The sequence below is a fragment of the Cuculus canorus genome, chromosome 9 (assembly GCF_017976375.1).
Source record: "Cuculus canorus isolate bCucCan1 chromosome 9, bCucCan1.pri, whole genome shotgun sequence".
NCBI classification, from domain to species: Eukaryota; Metazoa; Chordata; class Aves; order Cuculiformes; family Cuculidae; genus Cuculus; species Cuculus canorus.
Window position 1 is genome coordinate 24,387,578 of NC_071409.1, and position 14,152 is coordinate 24,401,729.

Sequence of the window (14,152 nt, forward strand, 5' to 3'; positions counted from 1 at the left end):
TAGAAAAGATACAATTTGTTATAAAATTTGTGCTATAAAACAGCATAAAAGCAACAGAAGGTTAATTAGGAAACAGAATTATCAGTCCCGAAATCCCACGGCAATCAATAAAACTGAAAAACACACCCATAACGCTAACTAGGTCCTAAAATGCTCACATTGACTGCAACAATTTCCTTCTCGGTCGAAGATCTTTATACATTATAAATAACCTGGACAAATCAAAGCTAACACGGCTGAGAACCTGATGGTAGTCTAATTGTGGCGGCACAATATCTAACAGCGGTAGACTCCCGGTTCCGGAGCCACCGCTGCTGCCTGCCCTGCCTTAGTAATGCCACACACAGCACACAAAACCACCGTGTATCTTAAAGCCAGTTTGAATACAAATGCCTTTGCAACCTTTACTGCAAACCCAAAGAATAGGAAAAATACTAGAAATTATGAATGAAGGAAGGACAGAGGGGGACGGAGAAAAAAAAGTATTTGAAACTCTCCTTTTATGCTTTGTTTTCTCATGTTTACCCCTAAAATAACTTTTATACCTGGTGTACCAACCTGAAGCTTTAGGAACCAAAGATGTGCTGTCTGCTAACCAAAAGGACAAATATTTTGTAAGTAAGATTTCCTGTTCCAAGTTTAAAGTTATGACAATGTGATAAAGAAGAACACCACACCAAAAGCTTTGAAGTATTAACTGAAAGGGAACACACTTAAGAGGTTTCAATAATTGTGCCCTCAGAGCCATACATGTATTTCAATACTGGAGTTTGAGGGAGTAGAAAACTCCCCCTTTAATTGGGACCTTCACATACCTTCCAGTAAGCATTTGCAAACTCCCGTTTCTGAGGAACAGCATCACGAGCAGTACCCGAGATTTTTGTAATTGCTTTAGTATCCTGTATCATTCTTTCAGAGAGTGAACTGTAAGCTCCTCAGGGTAAGAACGCGGATAATTTTTTTACCATGTTACTATGACACAATAAGTAAAAATATCAGAACTGTGAAACTCCCCATACTGTGAAATTTCATTTAAAATACTACAAATATTGTTATTACAAAACGATAAGATGAGATATTTGGTTATTTCCCTTTGGGAGTATGCGCGGGAGAAATGCCTTCAGGCCTTCATTTTAAATATATTGACTGTTTCTAAACTATTAAGGAATTCAAAACTTGCTTCCAAACAACGCTATGAAATATGATTTATTTTAAGTATTATAGCAGATATGTTACATCTGATAAAAGAAAGCCAAATCTTGTTTGTATTTTAAACTTCTCTGGAATGAAATTACCTAATACACACACACACGAGAATAACATCAGATTAGGTAATATGCTCTGACCTTTCTGTTTTTGATTCACTGTCGGCTCGATAGTGTTCAAGGTCTTGGCAAAGAGACTGCAACTCTGCTTGAAGTCCTTTTTCTCGTTCTAGACTTCCTTCATAAAACTTAAACTCCCTTTCCATTGCTTTTACTTTGTCTTCCATCATCTTAAACTCATGTAGTATCAAATAGCTGACTCCACAGTATTTACACACTGTCTCATCCCGGGACATCTAGAAAAAAAAAAAAGATAAAATTTTAAGATTGTTGGCAAGAAACAAGTTGAACAAAAAAACTGAATGACACTAAATAATAAATCATTTTTTTAAACATTTATTGCTCCAGAGCATTTATGATCAGATGATGTTATTTCTTTAACAAATAATAAAGACAAAATTCTACATAAAATTAAATCAAGTTATAGCAGTACTTTTGCTTACTGGAAACTTCACCAGATACATCAACCATTATGTGGGAACTCCCACTGGAACTGTAAACTGGAGTACCTCTGAATTATGTTTGATCTATTAATTTAAAATAAAATGCTGTGGTTTACAAAGTTATCTTCTTAATGAACTTGTGATTGCCTGAGCTAGAAAAATGTTATTTACCGTGGGTTTTTTGACAGCTCATATCCAATAAAGCAGGCAAGATGAAAAGTGGAGAGTGAAAAAAGTGATGTAATCCAGCAAAAAATAATTCAAATGAGTAAGGGACTAATTATAATGATGTAGCGTCCGTGGCACTTGAGCAGTGTGGAAAATGTAACCCATAGGCATGAAGTATTCATCACTGATCAAAAAATACAGAGTACGTAATGCACATCTAATTGAAAGACCATTTCTTAAATTGAGAAACATACTTTGCTAAGTGATCAAATTATTAAGCTTTGCAGTAAGCAAGGAAATGCGGTCTGACTTTGATCTGTACTTACTACTCAGTACATCAGTTATTCCTGTGTATTTTAATCATTTTCATGTCCAGAAAAAGACTGCTCAGTTTACAAGCGATGCAGAACTGAACCTGCACAAGAAATGGATATCAAGTAAATAAATCAGCCAAACCAACCCAAAAAGGCATTGGAGACATGAAAGATGGAACATGGGCGGCAGCTGGGAGAGCTGCTGTGTGTTTGTGTATTGAAAGCTTAAAATACTCTTTAACCTTTCTTGCAATTAGCAAACTTTACAAAGACTCGTGCAAATCAGAAAGCTGCAAAGCTGCAAACAATGTCAATCAAAGAATGTAAGAATCCCTTGTGTTACAGGAAAAGAAAAAAGAAAAAGACATTTTGAGACAATGGGATAAACTGAAAGTAATCATATTTAGATGAAAGAAAACAGCTGTCAAAAAAAGGAAACTAGACTTGTTATCCCATGATTCAATAATCTTTAGCACTTTAAATACAGTTTGATAAAAATGCTATTTCGGAGTGCCCTGGAATTACCAGGCCAAGCTTTATTTTTATTTTCCAATTTCTTAATTTTCCCCTAGTTTAAAATACCCCTAGCTAGAGCTGCTCCAAATACGCTGAAAATTTAAGTTTATTTTTCCTGGCAAATGCAAACTGTGCTTGGAAATATGAAACTGTTATTCATGATAACGTACTATAAAGTTCCAAAGCACTAAAATTACTATATTGACAAAGGACAAAACGAGCTGTTGTAAGGAGCACAGGAGGGGGGGATCTTATCCCCAAAAGAACATTGTGCTCTCTTGCAGCACTGCCTTTCAAGTAAACAGTCACAGAAATTTCACTGGGTGCTAGGATTAAAAACAAAACAAAACAATTGGGGTCCTGAACTGAAAGTGTTTTATGTAAGTACCAAAATTTTCTGGTTGTCAAAGCCAATTTTGTTTATACACTTAAAAATAAATACAGTCATAGAACAATAAATATTATCCATCCGGACTTAGCGGGAAATTGGACCCGTTCTTCTTCACATTCATCCCTCAAGTGATGGAAAAACTTGAAAGGACTTAAGATTAGGTTGGATTTTTAAAGTATTTGCTAAATAGTCAAAAATCACAAGAAAGCCCAATGGCTTTATATTACAGCAATAAGGAAAGTTAGTTCTGTCTTTTAATCAGAACCTTGCTCCTGTGTACGCGCAATTATCCTGTAATCACTGCAATATAGTGTATATCAACACAAACTAGTTCTAAAATGTCTATCTGCAGTATAAGTAGCAGCTTCTTAATACCAGTAATGACTTTGGCATGGGTTGAGTGATACTGAACAGTCATGCTAGCCCCAAACTAATTCCATGCTGCGGCAGATTAACACCAATAAGCAGGCAAACTAATTAAATCCAGCAAACGTACACTCAATACACCTAAAAAATTAATAGGATCCACTTGAAAGCAAATAGCTCCAAAGAGCAAGACCTGAACTGGGCAGAGCAAGGGGTATACTAATCCCAATTCTCATCCTAAATCCAAGATTCCACAGTGGTCAAATCACAGGGAGGATGTTCTCTCCCCCTAATCCACCCTCCTTTACTTTTCCAACATCACAACCCGAGTCCTCCTCATTGGGACTTAATATATGTCCTGAAATTCCTGAGCTGGTTGAACATTTCTCAGAAGCTACTGAAGCTTCACACAGAGAAACACCGTCAAGCTACAGACGCCGATTTCATTCAGCCAAAATAATGAGAAAGCTATCCTTAGGCCACGCCAATTTAAAGGTCAGAGCCAGAAAGGTATTTATAGCTTTGAAGACTACTTACAAACAAAATGTTTTAGGGTTTTGCACGGTTTCCAAGAGAAATAACATTACTTCATCTACGTGTGCATTACTCTGTTGACACCCTTCAATATTTGTGAACTAGAATGTTTGGTCATTTACAACCAAATCTGACACTGAGGGCAGAAATATTGAAGCGTCCAAAAGTTTTAGACAACCAGGCAGGCAATAAAGACTTCACAAATTCCCTGCTGAAGAAAACTGGAGCGCGAGAGCAGTCCTTACCAAATATCAGATAAGCCATACAGGAGAACACCTTAGAAACGGTCTGTCGAGGAAAAAGGATTCTATTAGATCTTGTATCTTAGACACCAAAGTTGATGAACCATTATACAAAAGTCTGCAGGAAACAAGTTTTCATCAGTTGTCACGCTTACAAAGCTACCTTTTCTGGAATAATATAATCGCTGAGCAGTCACTAAGAATGTGTACTACAAACACAATAATCAGATCCCATTGATCAAAAAGCTATTTTCATCTTCTCAAATGCAAAGCAGGGAAAAAGCAGGGTTTGAAAAGAACAGAAAAGGAAACTATCAGAGCTCTACCTTCAAAGGAACGGTGTATATCTTCAGTAGTGAACAGAAAAATCGAATGAGGAATAAAACGCAAACCAAACAGAAGGTACTGTTAGTATTGTGGCTTTGGTCAGCCTGGACAGGAAAACTCAGGGCAAACAGGACTCGATGAAGTGACAGAGGGATACTAAAAAAAACCTGCTATTTAAGTTAGCACGGCAGTACTGTGTGCACAATCACCAAGCTCACCAAGGACAAAGTGCTTGAACTAGGAAGGTATTTTGAGCTAATGTTCCAATAGACATTACAGCAGATGCTATAAAGAAAGGAAAAGAGCTATGTCCAGAACAAACTGTATCACCAGGCAGCATTTCTAGCTGTGATATTCCAGCAGCTGTTCCACTACAGCATCTGTGGGAGTAGTTTCAGCTCTGAGATGAGTTTGGTTTTGGAAGAACTAATATTATTCCATGGTTACATAGATTTCTTTAGCTACCAAGGTAAAGAACTGAGCCAAGACAGATAGTCACTCAAATTACATCTGTCTGACTCAGTACCATAAGCATCTGTAAAGCATAAGTTATCAGAAAAAAATAAAAAGAAGAAGAAAAAAAATTACTTCAGTGGCTTGGACCATTTTTAGCCTTTTGAATGACAAGTATTTATATCATTTCAAGTTGACCAAATAACTACAGGGAATGTCAGCTTGTGCGCTGCTATTCTTCTCCGATACTTCAAATTCCATCAGCAAAAATTACCACGACGAAGATCTAAATTCTTGTTAAAAGAAAAATAGTCTACTTTCTCACTTAGCAGTGCGCTGGTATTACAACATCCAGCATATGGATCACTTATGCTACAAACAGTCTGTTACAAGCAGCTAATAAATAGCCACGACTCTTCAATGCCAGAACTTAAGTCCTCGGCTAATGAGATGCTTTTAAAAAGCATTGAATACGTTTCTGTGCTTTGCCAAAATAAAAACACAGAGCCATGAGCACAGATGTACTCCTTGCACATTAATTTTACAGTCCAGGGGAGGGAAAGCCTACGGGAACTGCAGCACGCACCGTCCTCCTTGCCTCACCCAGTGCTCCTCAGGCACACAGCGCAGTAGTAACAGTTCCTGCTCCCTCCCCAGTTTTCTGTCAGGACTGAAACTGCGGTAGCAAGGGCTGGCCAAATAACACAACAGAAGAAGTCTTTGTCCAAATTACACTTGTAGCAGAACAATACATAATACTCAAGAAACTAATTTTTTTTTAAATAATGATGCTGCAGCTAGAAATTATTGTGCTCTGAAATATAAATATATTTGTTTACGTGCTCTGAAATTATTTATCTCTAGATATTGATTGTTTTATTCTACCTCTACTTTTTTCTACCTTACCTACTTTCTTTCTGGTTTCCTCTTCCTCTGCCACACTACTTTTGTTTTTGTCCCTCTCCTGATAAACTAACTCATCTCTATCACACAAAAAGAAATTATTACCCAACCACACAGTTGATATTCTAGGAAGAGAGTGAAGTCTTCTGCTGTATATGCAAAACTGAAGAGTTATTTGATTGAAATTTATCTTTTTTTCTATTACTCAAAGAATAATTTTTAGGAGTCTCAGTAGAAACTCCACTTCTTTAAAAAAAAAAACCAAACCAAGTTCATTGTGAGTCAAGTTTTCAATCAGCATCTGGTCAGAAAGTAACACAGATTGCAATGTTAAGCCACGCTGCATACATAATTATTTACTCAACTTCCATAAAACAGCAGTTGCAAAATAAACATCATAGTACTTCCTTTGACTACATGTGAATATTGTAGAAATAGGCTTGGAGTAAAAACAGAACATCCTGCTCTCAAAAGTTTCATTCAAAACATGCCCTGAAATAATTAGTTTGTCACGACAGGAAACAATGCTCGGATTTCAGGTAGCTTTAATTTTTTCCTGCCTGTGAGTAAAGCAGCCTAATGAATCATAAAAGGCTGTGCTGCACCGCTAGTAACTACGCACACCGCCACAAGCCCTGCAAATACCCAACACATGTCCGTCAGGCCGTACAGACCTTACTGGTACTCAAAAGCTCTTTCGGGATGCGTTACAGCAGACTTCAGCTCTCCAGAACAATACAGAGCAGAGAGGTCTCATAAACTGAACCGCAACGCATCGCAACAAAACGATGCCTGCACAGACAAAGGATAATTTAGCACATTGTTAAGTATATCTGTGCCTGATGATACTGACTTGCATCTGTAGTCGTAACGGTTAGGAAGCCCAGCCTAGCTGCAACCCAGCTGCTTGGAAGCCAAGAGATACCGCAGTCCCTCCAATTCCTAGCAGCATTCTTGGATGCCAGCTGCAGTAAGGGTACAGAAAAGCCTGAATATAGTGAATACCGCCCTAATCTTATGAGAAAAGCTTGAATACAGTGAATACAGCCCTAGCCTTCTAAGTAGAGCAAGAGATCAAACTCCTTTGCTGCTCCAGGTGTCAACCAGTGACTCCAGGATCCTCACCTTAGGAACAGAAGATCATCATCCAAGTTCAGCAGATCTGCTTTCACAAATCCTCTGATACCACACTACACAGCACCAACAAAGCAGTTTGCCGTTACTATCTAGGAACTGGGTTTCCCACATTAACCATTGGCCCACGGCTAACCAGTTGACTGTTGAAAGCTTTTCATCTCTTTCGGCTCTAACATGTGGGCTTACACCAAACATAGCAGATCTTTTCTAACGTTTCCAAAGCATATAACAGTCACTCAGAACATTCACACAGCTGGAGCCTGTCATCCCAACGAAATCAAAGAGTTAATTCTGTAACCAAAGACTGAACATCTCAGTGGGCACAGGGGCAACTCACAAACATCATCCTAAGAAGTATTCATGAGGACTCTAATAAGACCTCCTGCCATTCTGCATGTTGATACTACCATGCTCATCTGGAAGGCACAAATGGAAACGATGCTGCTTCTAAATCCCTATTGATATCTCAAGTACTAAATACATAGCTATGTTGTTCACTTTCATGAAGCTACTCTCAGTGGACAGGACAGATTCCTTAGCTAATTAACACAACTGGAACTATACAACAACCTATTATAAAAAATAACCCCAGGTTCAAAGACAGCAAGAAAAACTGACAATAACACATTGTGCTCATAAAGACACCATAATGTGCTCAGTCTATAGTACACGTGGCAAATCTAATGAGTAACCACTTGCTACTAGTAATGCACATGATATTTTGCGGACAGTTGGATACCATGGAATGTTCTGTACTGATGTATCACACAGCTTCAAAGTTCCGGCTCTTGCTTGCTTTCTTAAGCTTCTAGGGCGAGAGAACTACTAATCTGTAGCTCAATTAACTTTACGATTTATGTTAAGCAAAGGTTATTTGTCTGCCAAATAAAATATGAAATGAAATATAACTTTGTTTGGTATTTTGAGGAGTCAGGGTGTCAGTTTACCATCTTAGGTAGGTGGCTGCTGTTTTGTTTCCAAATTCAGCAAGGTCTTCAGTGCAAAACAGCATTTTGCCATCTACTTACATGAAATGGACAACAACGCTGAAATGCAACAGAACTTAAAGTTCACAAGCATATAAAAGATTTGTCTACCACTAGCAACAGACAACTAACAAGCTGCAATATGATAATTTTCTTTTCTTGAGGGGGGAAAAAAAACCCAAAACAACAAAACCAACCAACCCCAAACAACAAAGAGAACTCCTCCAAAATTCACATCCATAACATTGGGATAAAGGAAACACTAACTTCTTTTTTTACAGTGTGGTGGCCTACGATGCCTCTCAGACTGAGTTTGATGGCATAAGCCTTAAGAAATGTAAACACATGAAAAAGTAGGCATTACAAGCCAGTGATGTCTGCAAAGTTCCTTTTACAGTCCTATGACAGTACACTTATGAGAAAATGTAGGGTTCTGCTGGGGCAGAGCAACCAACTTACACATTTAGGTAGAGCACCTGCTACCTGGCACACCAAAGCTGCAAACAGCACCTCCGAGAACATACAAGCATCCCTAAAACAAGGCTAAGAATCAGAGAACCTGCCCCGGAACTGTCATAGATGGCTTGGACTTTGCCATTGACTGATGTGGTTATTTCCCTCCTGGGAAGTTACCAATTCGCCTGTGTCTGCTGCCAAAACAGCAGCAGTTCTTCTCCACATCTGCCATCACCACCACTTCACGCGGCACAGCTTCCTAACCTTGCAGAGAAAACTGACTCCAGTGACTTCTAACACTGACAAATGCAGCTCAGCGAGATAACCAAACTACTAACAGGCAAAGTCATAACTAAATTCCTTTTCTAAAATTTTTTAGAAACAAAGCATGATTTAGATCTTTACTAATAATTAAGTCCAAAGCAGCATTCAACTGTAAATACCAAAAAATACTATAAGCTTTAACAACTGACATGTGGATGTTCATTTATTGGTTGATTTCTTTTTTTTTTTTCATTTAGCACCCATGTTGCAAGGCTTATTGTGTGCAAGAGGTATGACAGCAGCAGAAGGACTGAGGGAGAGACAAAGAGAAGCAAGGTCATATAAAATTCTTACATGATTCTCTAGGGCAAAATTGATCAGAACCTGAAGAACGCAAGTCCCTTCACATCTATCATTTCATTAACAAAATACCAAGAAATATCTTCTCCTGTAGATTAAGACTTCCTTTAAAATTTAATAAATTTAATAAGCATAGAGGGCAACCCAGTTTGCAAATGGTCTATTGATATTTGCTTCTGCCGTGACTTCCAGCATGGCTTTACTCTAACAGGTCTTCCTCTCTGGCAGCAGAGCAGTCTGCAGAACAGTCCATTCCAGGATAGCATCAGACGCTCCCTCCTCCTTTCCCTCTCTGTACTATCCTCTAGAACATCGCAATATTGGAGGCAGCAATGTCCCTTTTCCAAGCACTGATAAGCACCGTGAAACTCCATCCTTTAGCAGCATAAAGGAGAGGCACAAAGAGAGCTCCAGCCTGCATCCTCTCTCTTGAGACAGGCACTCGATGTGCTCTCAGCACTACCACCCAGCCTCCAGCGAGCCAACCCCAAACAGCACTTAGCAAGGGAACATTCTTCATTCCGCAGCTGAAGTCACAATCCTTAACATACCCTCTCCAGACACACATCTTCCTTTGGCCCTGCAGGCTGCACATTGGGAGCATGTGTTGAGTTTGGCAGAGCAATCTACAGCTGGCACGAGTTCTGCGTATGTGAAGAGCAATCTCAAATAAAGATTCCAAAAGAGATGCTATATAATCCAAGAAGCAGGGAACGTGAAGGGAATAAGGACATGTGTACATGAAAGGTAGAAAATACAAGGACAGGAAATTGTGAGAATGTCTCTTAATCAAGCTCTGTATCTTGTAACTGTACTACAACTACAACGCAAGTCAGCTGTGTAGAGAGACAAGCGGCCGCAAAGGATATGTAAAACCCCAACACTTAACTGATCCCAAAATCTTGGGCTGTCATTGCCTTAGAGCTCACATATCTCACTTTGAGGTGACAGGGTAGGATAGGACAGGAACATAAGCCTCTTCACTTATGGGTCCAGAACTACCGAGGCGTTTCCTGCAAAGAGATCGTTTTGTTAAAGGGCTGCTGCAGAACTGAAAGAGATCTGAAGAGATTGCCTGCACAGAGCTCCACTCCAAAGCAAAAGCTCACCTTAAGTGTCCCTCACAGAACCACTGGAGGAATTCCACAGCTCCCCTGGGTGAGCTGCTCCCATGCTCAGCTACTGCTACACCTACAGTTCAATCACGTTCAATCACCTTTTCCCAGAACAATAGGATATTTAAGCTCTTTACTATTTTTGCATTTTTCTACATTTCCATCAGTCCCATTATTTCTCTTAAAGCCCACAGCTCAGAACTGATACCTCAACAACCCTGAGCCAAGGAACAATAGAATCCAAAGTTTCACATGCTATTCCTATACCATTGCATTTAATACTTGCTTGCTTTGTAACACCACCTTGTTAATATTATCCTGCCCACGATCTGATAGAAACTGCAATGTTAGGTCTGGCAAGCAACAAGGAAGCTTAATCAGTTGTTACATATTTTGTATTGATGCATTGCACTGACTCCTTAAATAAGCCTTATTCTTACTAAGAATTTAAGTTTAGTGCTGTTCCCAGAGTGCTCACAACCCCTCCCAGACTGGCATTCGTGTGTTCCTTACTGGAATCCAAGATCCTTGGTCAATGAAAAACAGCAGACACTGACATTTCTACTGAATGTAATAATGCCACCTCGTTTCTGTTCCCCGTCTGTGCCTGCACTCACACCTGCATCCTCCTTGTGCTAGAATTTGTGTAGCACACAGATCAGGAACTGACCCAGATGAAAGACAGGCACCTGAAGTACCACCAAACCACAGCTGTTAAGCCATTAATTGAAATACTCAGCAATACTAGATCCAGAACAATTCCCTGCTCTACTTCATCCAAGAACTGGTACAACTGTTTTTTGTGAAGCAACTTATCCTGTTAATGCTTGCAAACTAGTTTCTAAATAAACAAACATATCTGGTATCTCTCCTGCTACCAAAACTGCTGCTAATGAGTCTGTAAATTTCCCAGGGTCTTCCCCTTTCCTTTTGGAAGGGCAAATATTTCTTCTCATTTCCTTTGGCTATCTTGCCTATCCTTGTATTCTCAGAAATCATCACTGATGACTCAGAAATTGTCTCAACTGGACCTTTCCCAGTAGAATTTCTCCAGGCTGTGCTAGCCTGAGTACATAAGACTTCTACATTACTTGTTATTAGATGCATACTAAAAAAAAATTAGGGAATAAAATTATGTCCCTGTTCCAAGCACTGATAAGCACCATGAAGCTCCATCCTTTACTTTAGCAGCATGAAGGAGAGGCACAAAGAGAGCTCCAGCCTACATCCTCTCTCTTGAGACAGGCACTGTCCTTTTATTCCCAAAGTAAAAACTTCATAGTGTTACAAAAAGCAAATCACCTTCCACTTGTGTGCAGCACCATACATAAAAGGCATTCTGGTAAATTAACCCATATAAACACCAGCATTGATACATTATTAATTATCTGTCTCCCAAACAAAAGAACAGCCTCACACACAAACAGAAGACATGAAGGGGAATGTTCCGTTCCTGTCACTCCCTTTGAACAATTACATTAGGCTCGGTGGTCATTTCAAACTTACAGCAACAAAACACACTGTACAGGGTAAAATTTCAAGCTCACGTAGGAGTGACAACACCATTACAGAATGAGTATGTTCTTTTGCAGTGTTCCTATATCACTAGTGTATAATTACATTTCATATATAATGACAAAACCTTGACCGTACCCAATCTAGAAACAAGACCAACACATGACAGATAACCTACCAGTGTTCAAAGGCCAGAGAAAGGTTTAAAGGACAGAGAAAGGTTGTCCAGATAAGTCCTAGCTGGCCCCTCCCTGGAGATGTTCAAGGCCAGGTTGGATCGGGCTTTGAGCAACCTGATCCAGAGGGAGGTGTCCCTGCCCGTGGTGTGAGGGGGTGGAACTGGATGGTCTTAAAGGTCCCTTCCAACTCAAACCGTTCTACAATTGTATGAAATATTCCTAAGTTTCTGTAGGATCTGGTCTGCAAATGTTGCAGGTTTTTGCATTTCCACTGTTTCATACCTTCCGAATCTCCTCGGGCAACGGATGAATGGAGCTGTGCCGCTCCATGGCTTCCGAAAACTCTGCGGCGGGGTCAGGGGCGCTGCCGGGGATCACAAGCAGGGACAGAACCCGCCGTCAGCAACCGGGACAGGCCCAGACGGGAGGGCACGGGTGGCACAGGCCGGTGCCGAGGAGCTTCCCCGCGCCCGCACCGCCTGCTCGGGAAACAGGACAGGCCAGGGGAACGGGGCGAGGGAAGGGAAACGGGGCGGAACGGGGCGCGGAGCCGCCGGACTCGGGGCACCCGGAGCGACGCGTGTTGAGGGAAAGCACTGGGGGCGGCCATTTTCTTACCGCGGCGTCCTCCGTCACCACGGCAACGGTGCATCACGTGTTCGAAGTCGTGTCACGTGGCCCGGGCGCGCCTCGTTGTCGGGACGTGTCACGTGGTGGGGCGTGTCACGTGGACCGGGCGCACCACGTGGTCCGGACAATGGCGGTGGGGGCTTAGGGGCTGTGCTGTGGCAAACGCACGCACACACACAGAGTCCTCGCCCCGCATCCCGGCCTCACCCACCAGCCTGAGCTAAACTGAGGGACTGGGAATGGCACAGGCGCAGTGCCACGGCTGGAGACGGCTGTGCAAGGGGAGGAAAAGGCGTAAATGGCAAGGTGTGCTGCATCCAAAGCAGCGTGGGCAGCAGGGAGGGAGGGCATTCTGCTTCTGCCCCTCTGCTCTTGTGGGACCCCACCTGGGAGTACTGTGTCCAGTTCGGGAATCCCCAACACAAGGATATGGAACTGTTGGAAGGCCACGAAGATGATCAGAGGGTTGGAGCACCTCTACTATGAGGCTGAGAGGTGGTTCAGCCTTGAGAAGGGAGGGCTCCGTGGAGAGCTTCCAGCACCTGAAAGGGCTCCAGGAAAGCTGGGGAGGGGCTTTTTATAAGGGCCTGGAGTGATAGGATGATGGGGAGTGGCTCTAAATTGGAAGAGGGAAGACTTAGATTAGACATTAGGAGGAAATTCTCCACAATGAGAGTGGTGAGGCCCTGGCCCAGGTTGCCCAGAGAAGCTGTGGCTGCCCCATCCCTGGAGGGGTTCCAGGCCAGGTTGGATGGGGCTCGTAGCAGCCTGATCCAGTGGGAGGTGTCCCTGCCTGTGGGAGGGGGGTTGGAACTGGATGATCTTTAAAGTCTCTTCCAGCTCAAAACAGTCTATGATTCTAAATGCCCGGGGTGGGGCTGCAAAGGCGTTTGTTTCCTTTGAGTGGTCACCCCAGTGTCCCCCATCACGCCAAGGTCAGATACACCCCAAAACCTAGGCAAGCTCTCAGCCTCCGCACGAACCGGCTGTGTGCTGATGGCGCCTGATGAAAACCACTTGGCTTCACAGTGAAGTAATAAAAACAAAATAAATCAGGAAAAGATGTGAGAATCAGGAGTTTTCAGCACAGCCCCATACAGATGAATTAATTTCTCCCTTTCACTGCTGGTTATTTTATGTGCAGACCGGAAAACTGAGTTGCTATGAGACCTGTTTTTATTGCATCCTATCAGCTGTGCCACAACAGCCATCTGCTTCGTCCCCATGGTCCCCAGGTGCCGGTGCAGCCTGGGCTTTTCCACCTCAACCTCCCACAGACATGGGACCCTTCGGATGAGGCACCACGAGCAAGCACAGCAGCACTGAGCACCTCCCAAAGTACATTTCCAGCCTGCCCAAAGCAACTCCTACATGCCCAAAGCATTTTCTCTATGCTCAAAGCAATTCCTACATGCCCAAATATTCCCTACAAACCTCATACAAAATGATACACCTCCCCAAAAAGAAAGAATTTAGGAACAGCCACTAAAAACTGTAGAGGGGCCATGGTAGAAAACAAGGTGACCTT

The 14,152-nt window shown here is 41.8% G+C and overlaps 1 protein-coding gene across 3 annotated transcripts in view; it reads right to left on the reverse strand.

Annotated features, from left to right (window-relative positions):
* Nucleotides 1–12,416, reverse strand: part of LEKR1 (leucine, glutamate and lysine rich 1) — a 57,462-nt gene extending 45,046 nt beyond the window's left edge. For 2 of the 3 annotated variants that reach the window (XM_054074974.1, XM_009559736.2), the window contains exons 1-2: nt 12,277–12,416; nt 1,347–1,561 (exon numbers count right to left, since the gene is read on the reverse strand). In XM_054074974.1, the coding sequence (XP_053930949.1) occupies nt 1,347–1,561; nt 12,277–12,324 (263 nt within the window). In that variant the 5' untranslated portion in view covers nt 12,325–12,416. Of the gene's footprint in view, nt 1–1,346; nt 1,562–2,262; nt 2,353–12,276 lie in introns of those variants that run through there. The other variant, XM_054074975.1, reaches the window with a different exon arrangement.
* Nucleotides 12,417–14,152: the final 1,736 nt, after the last annotated feature.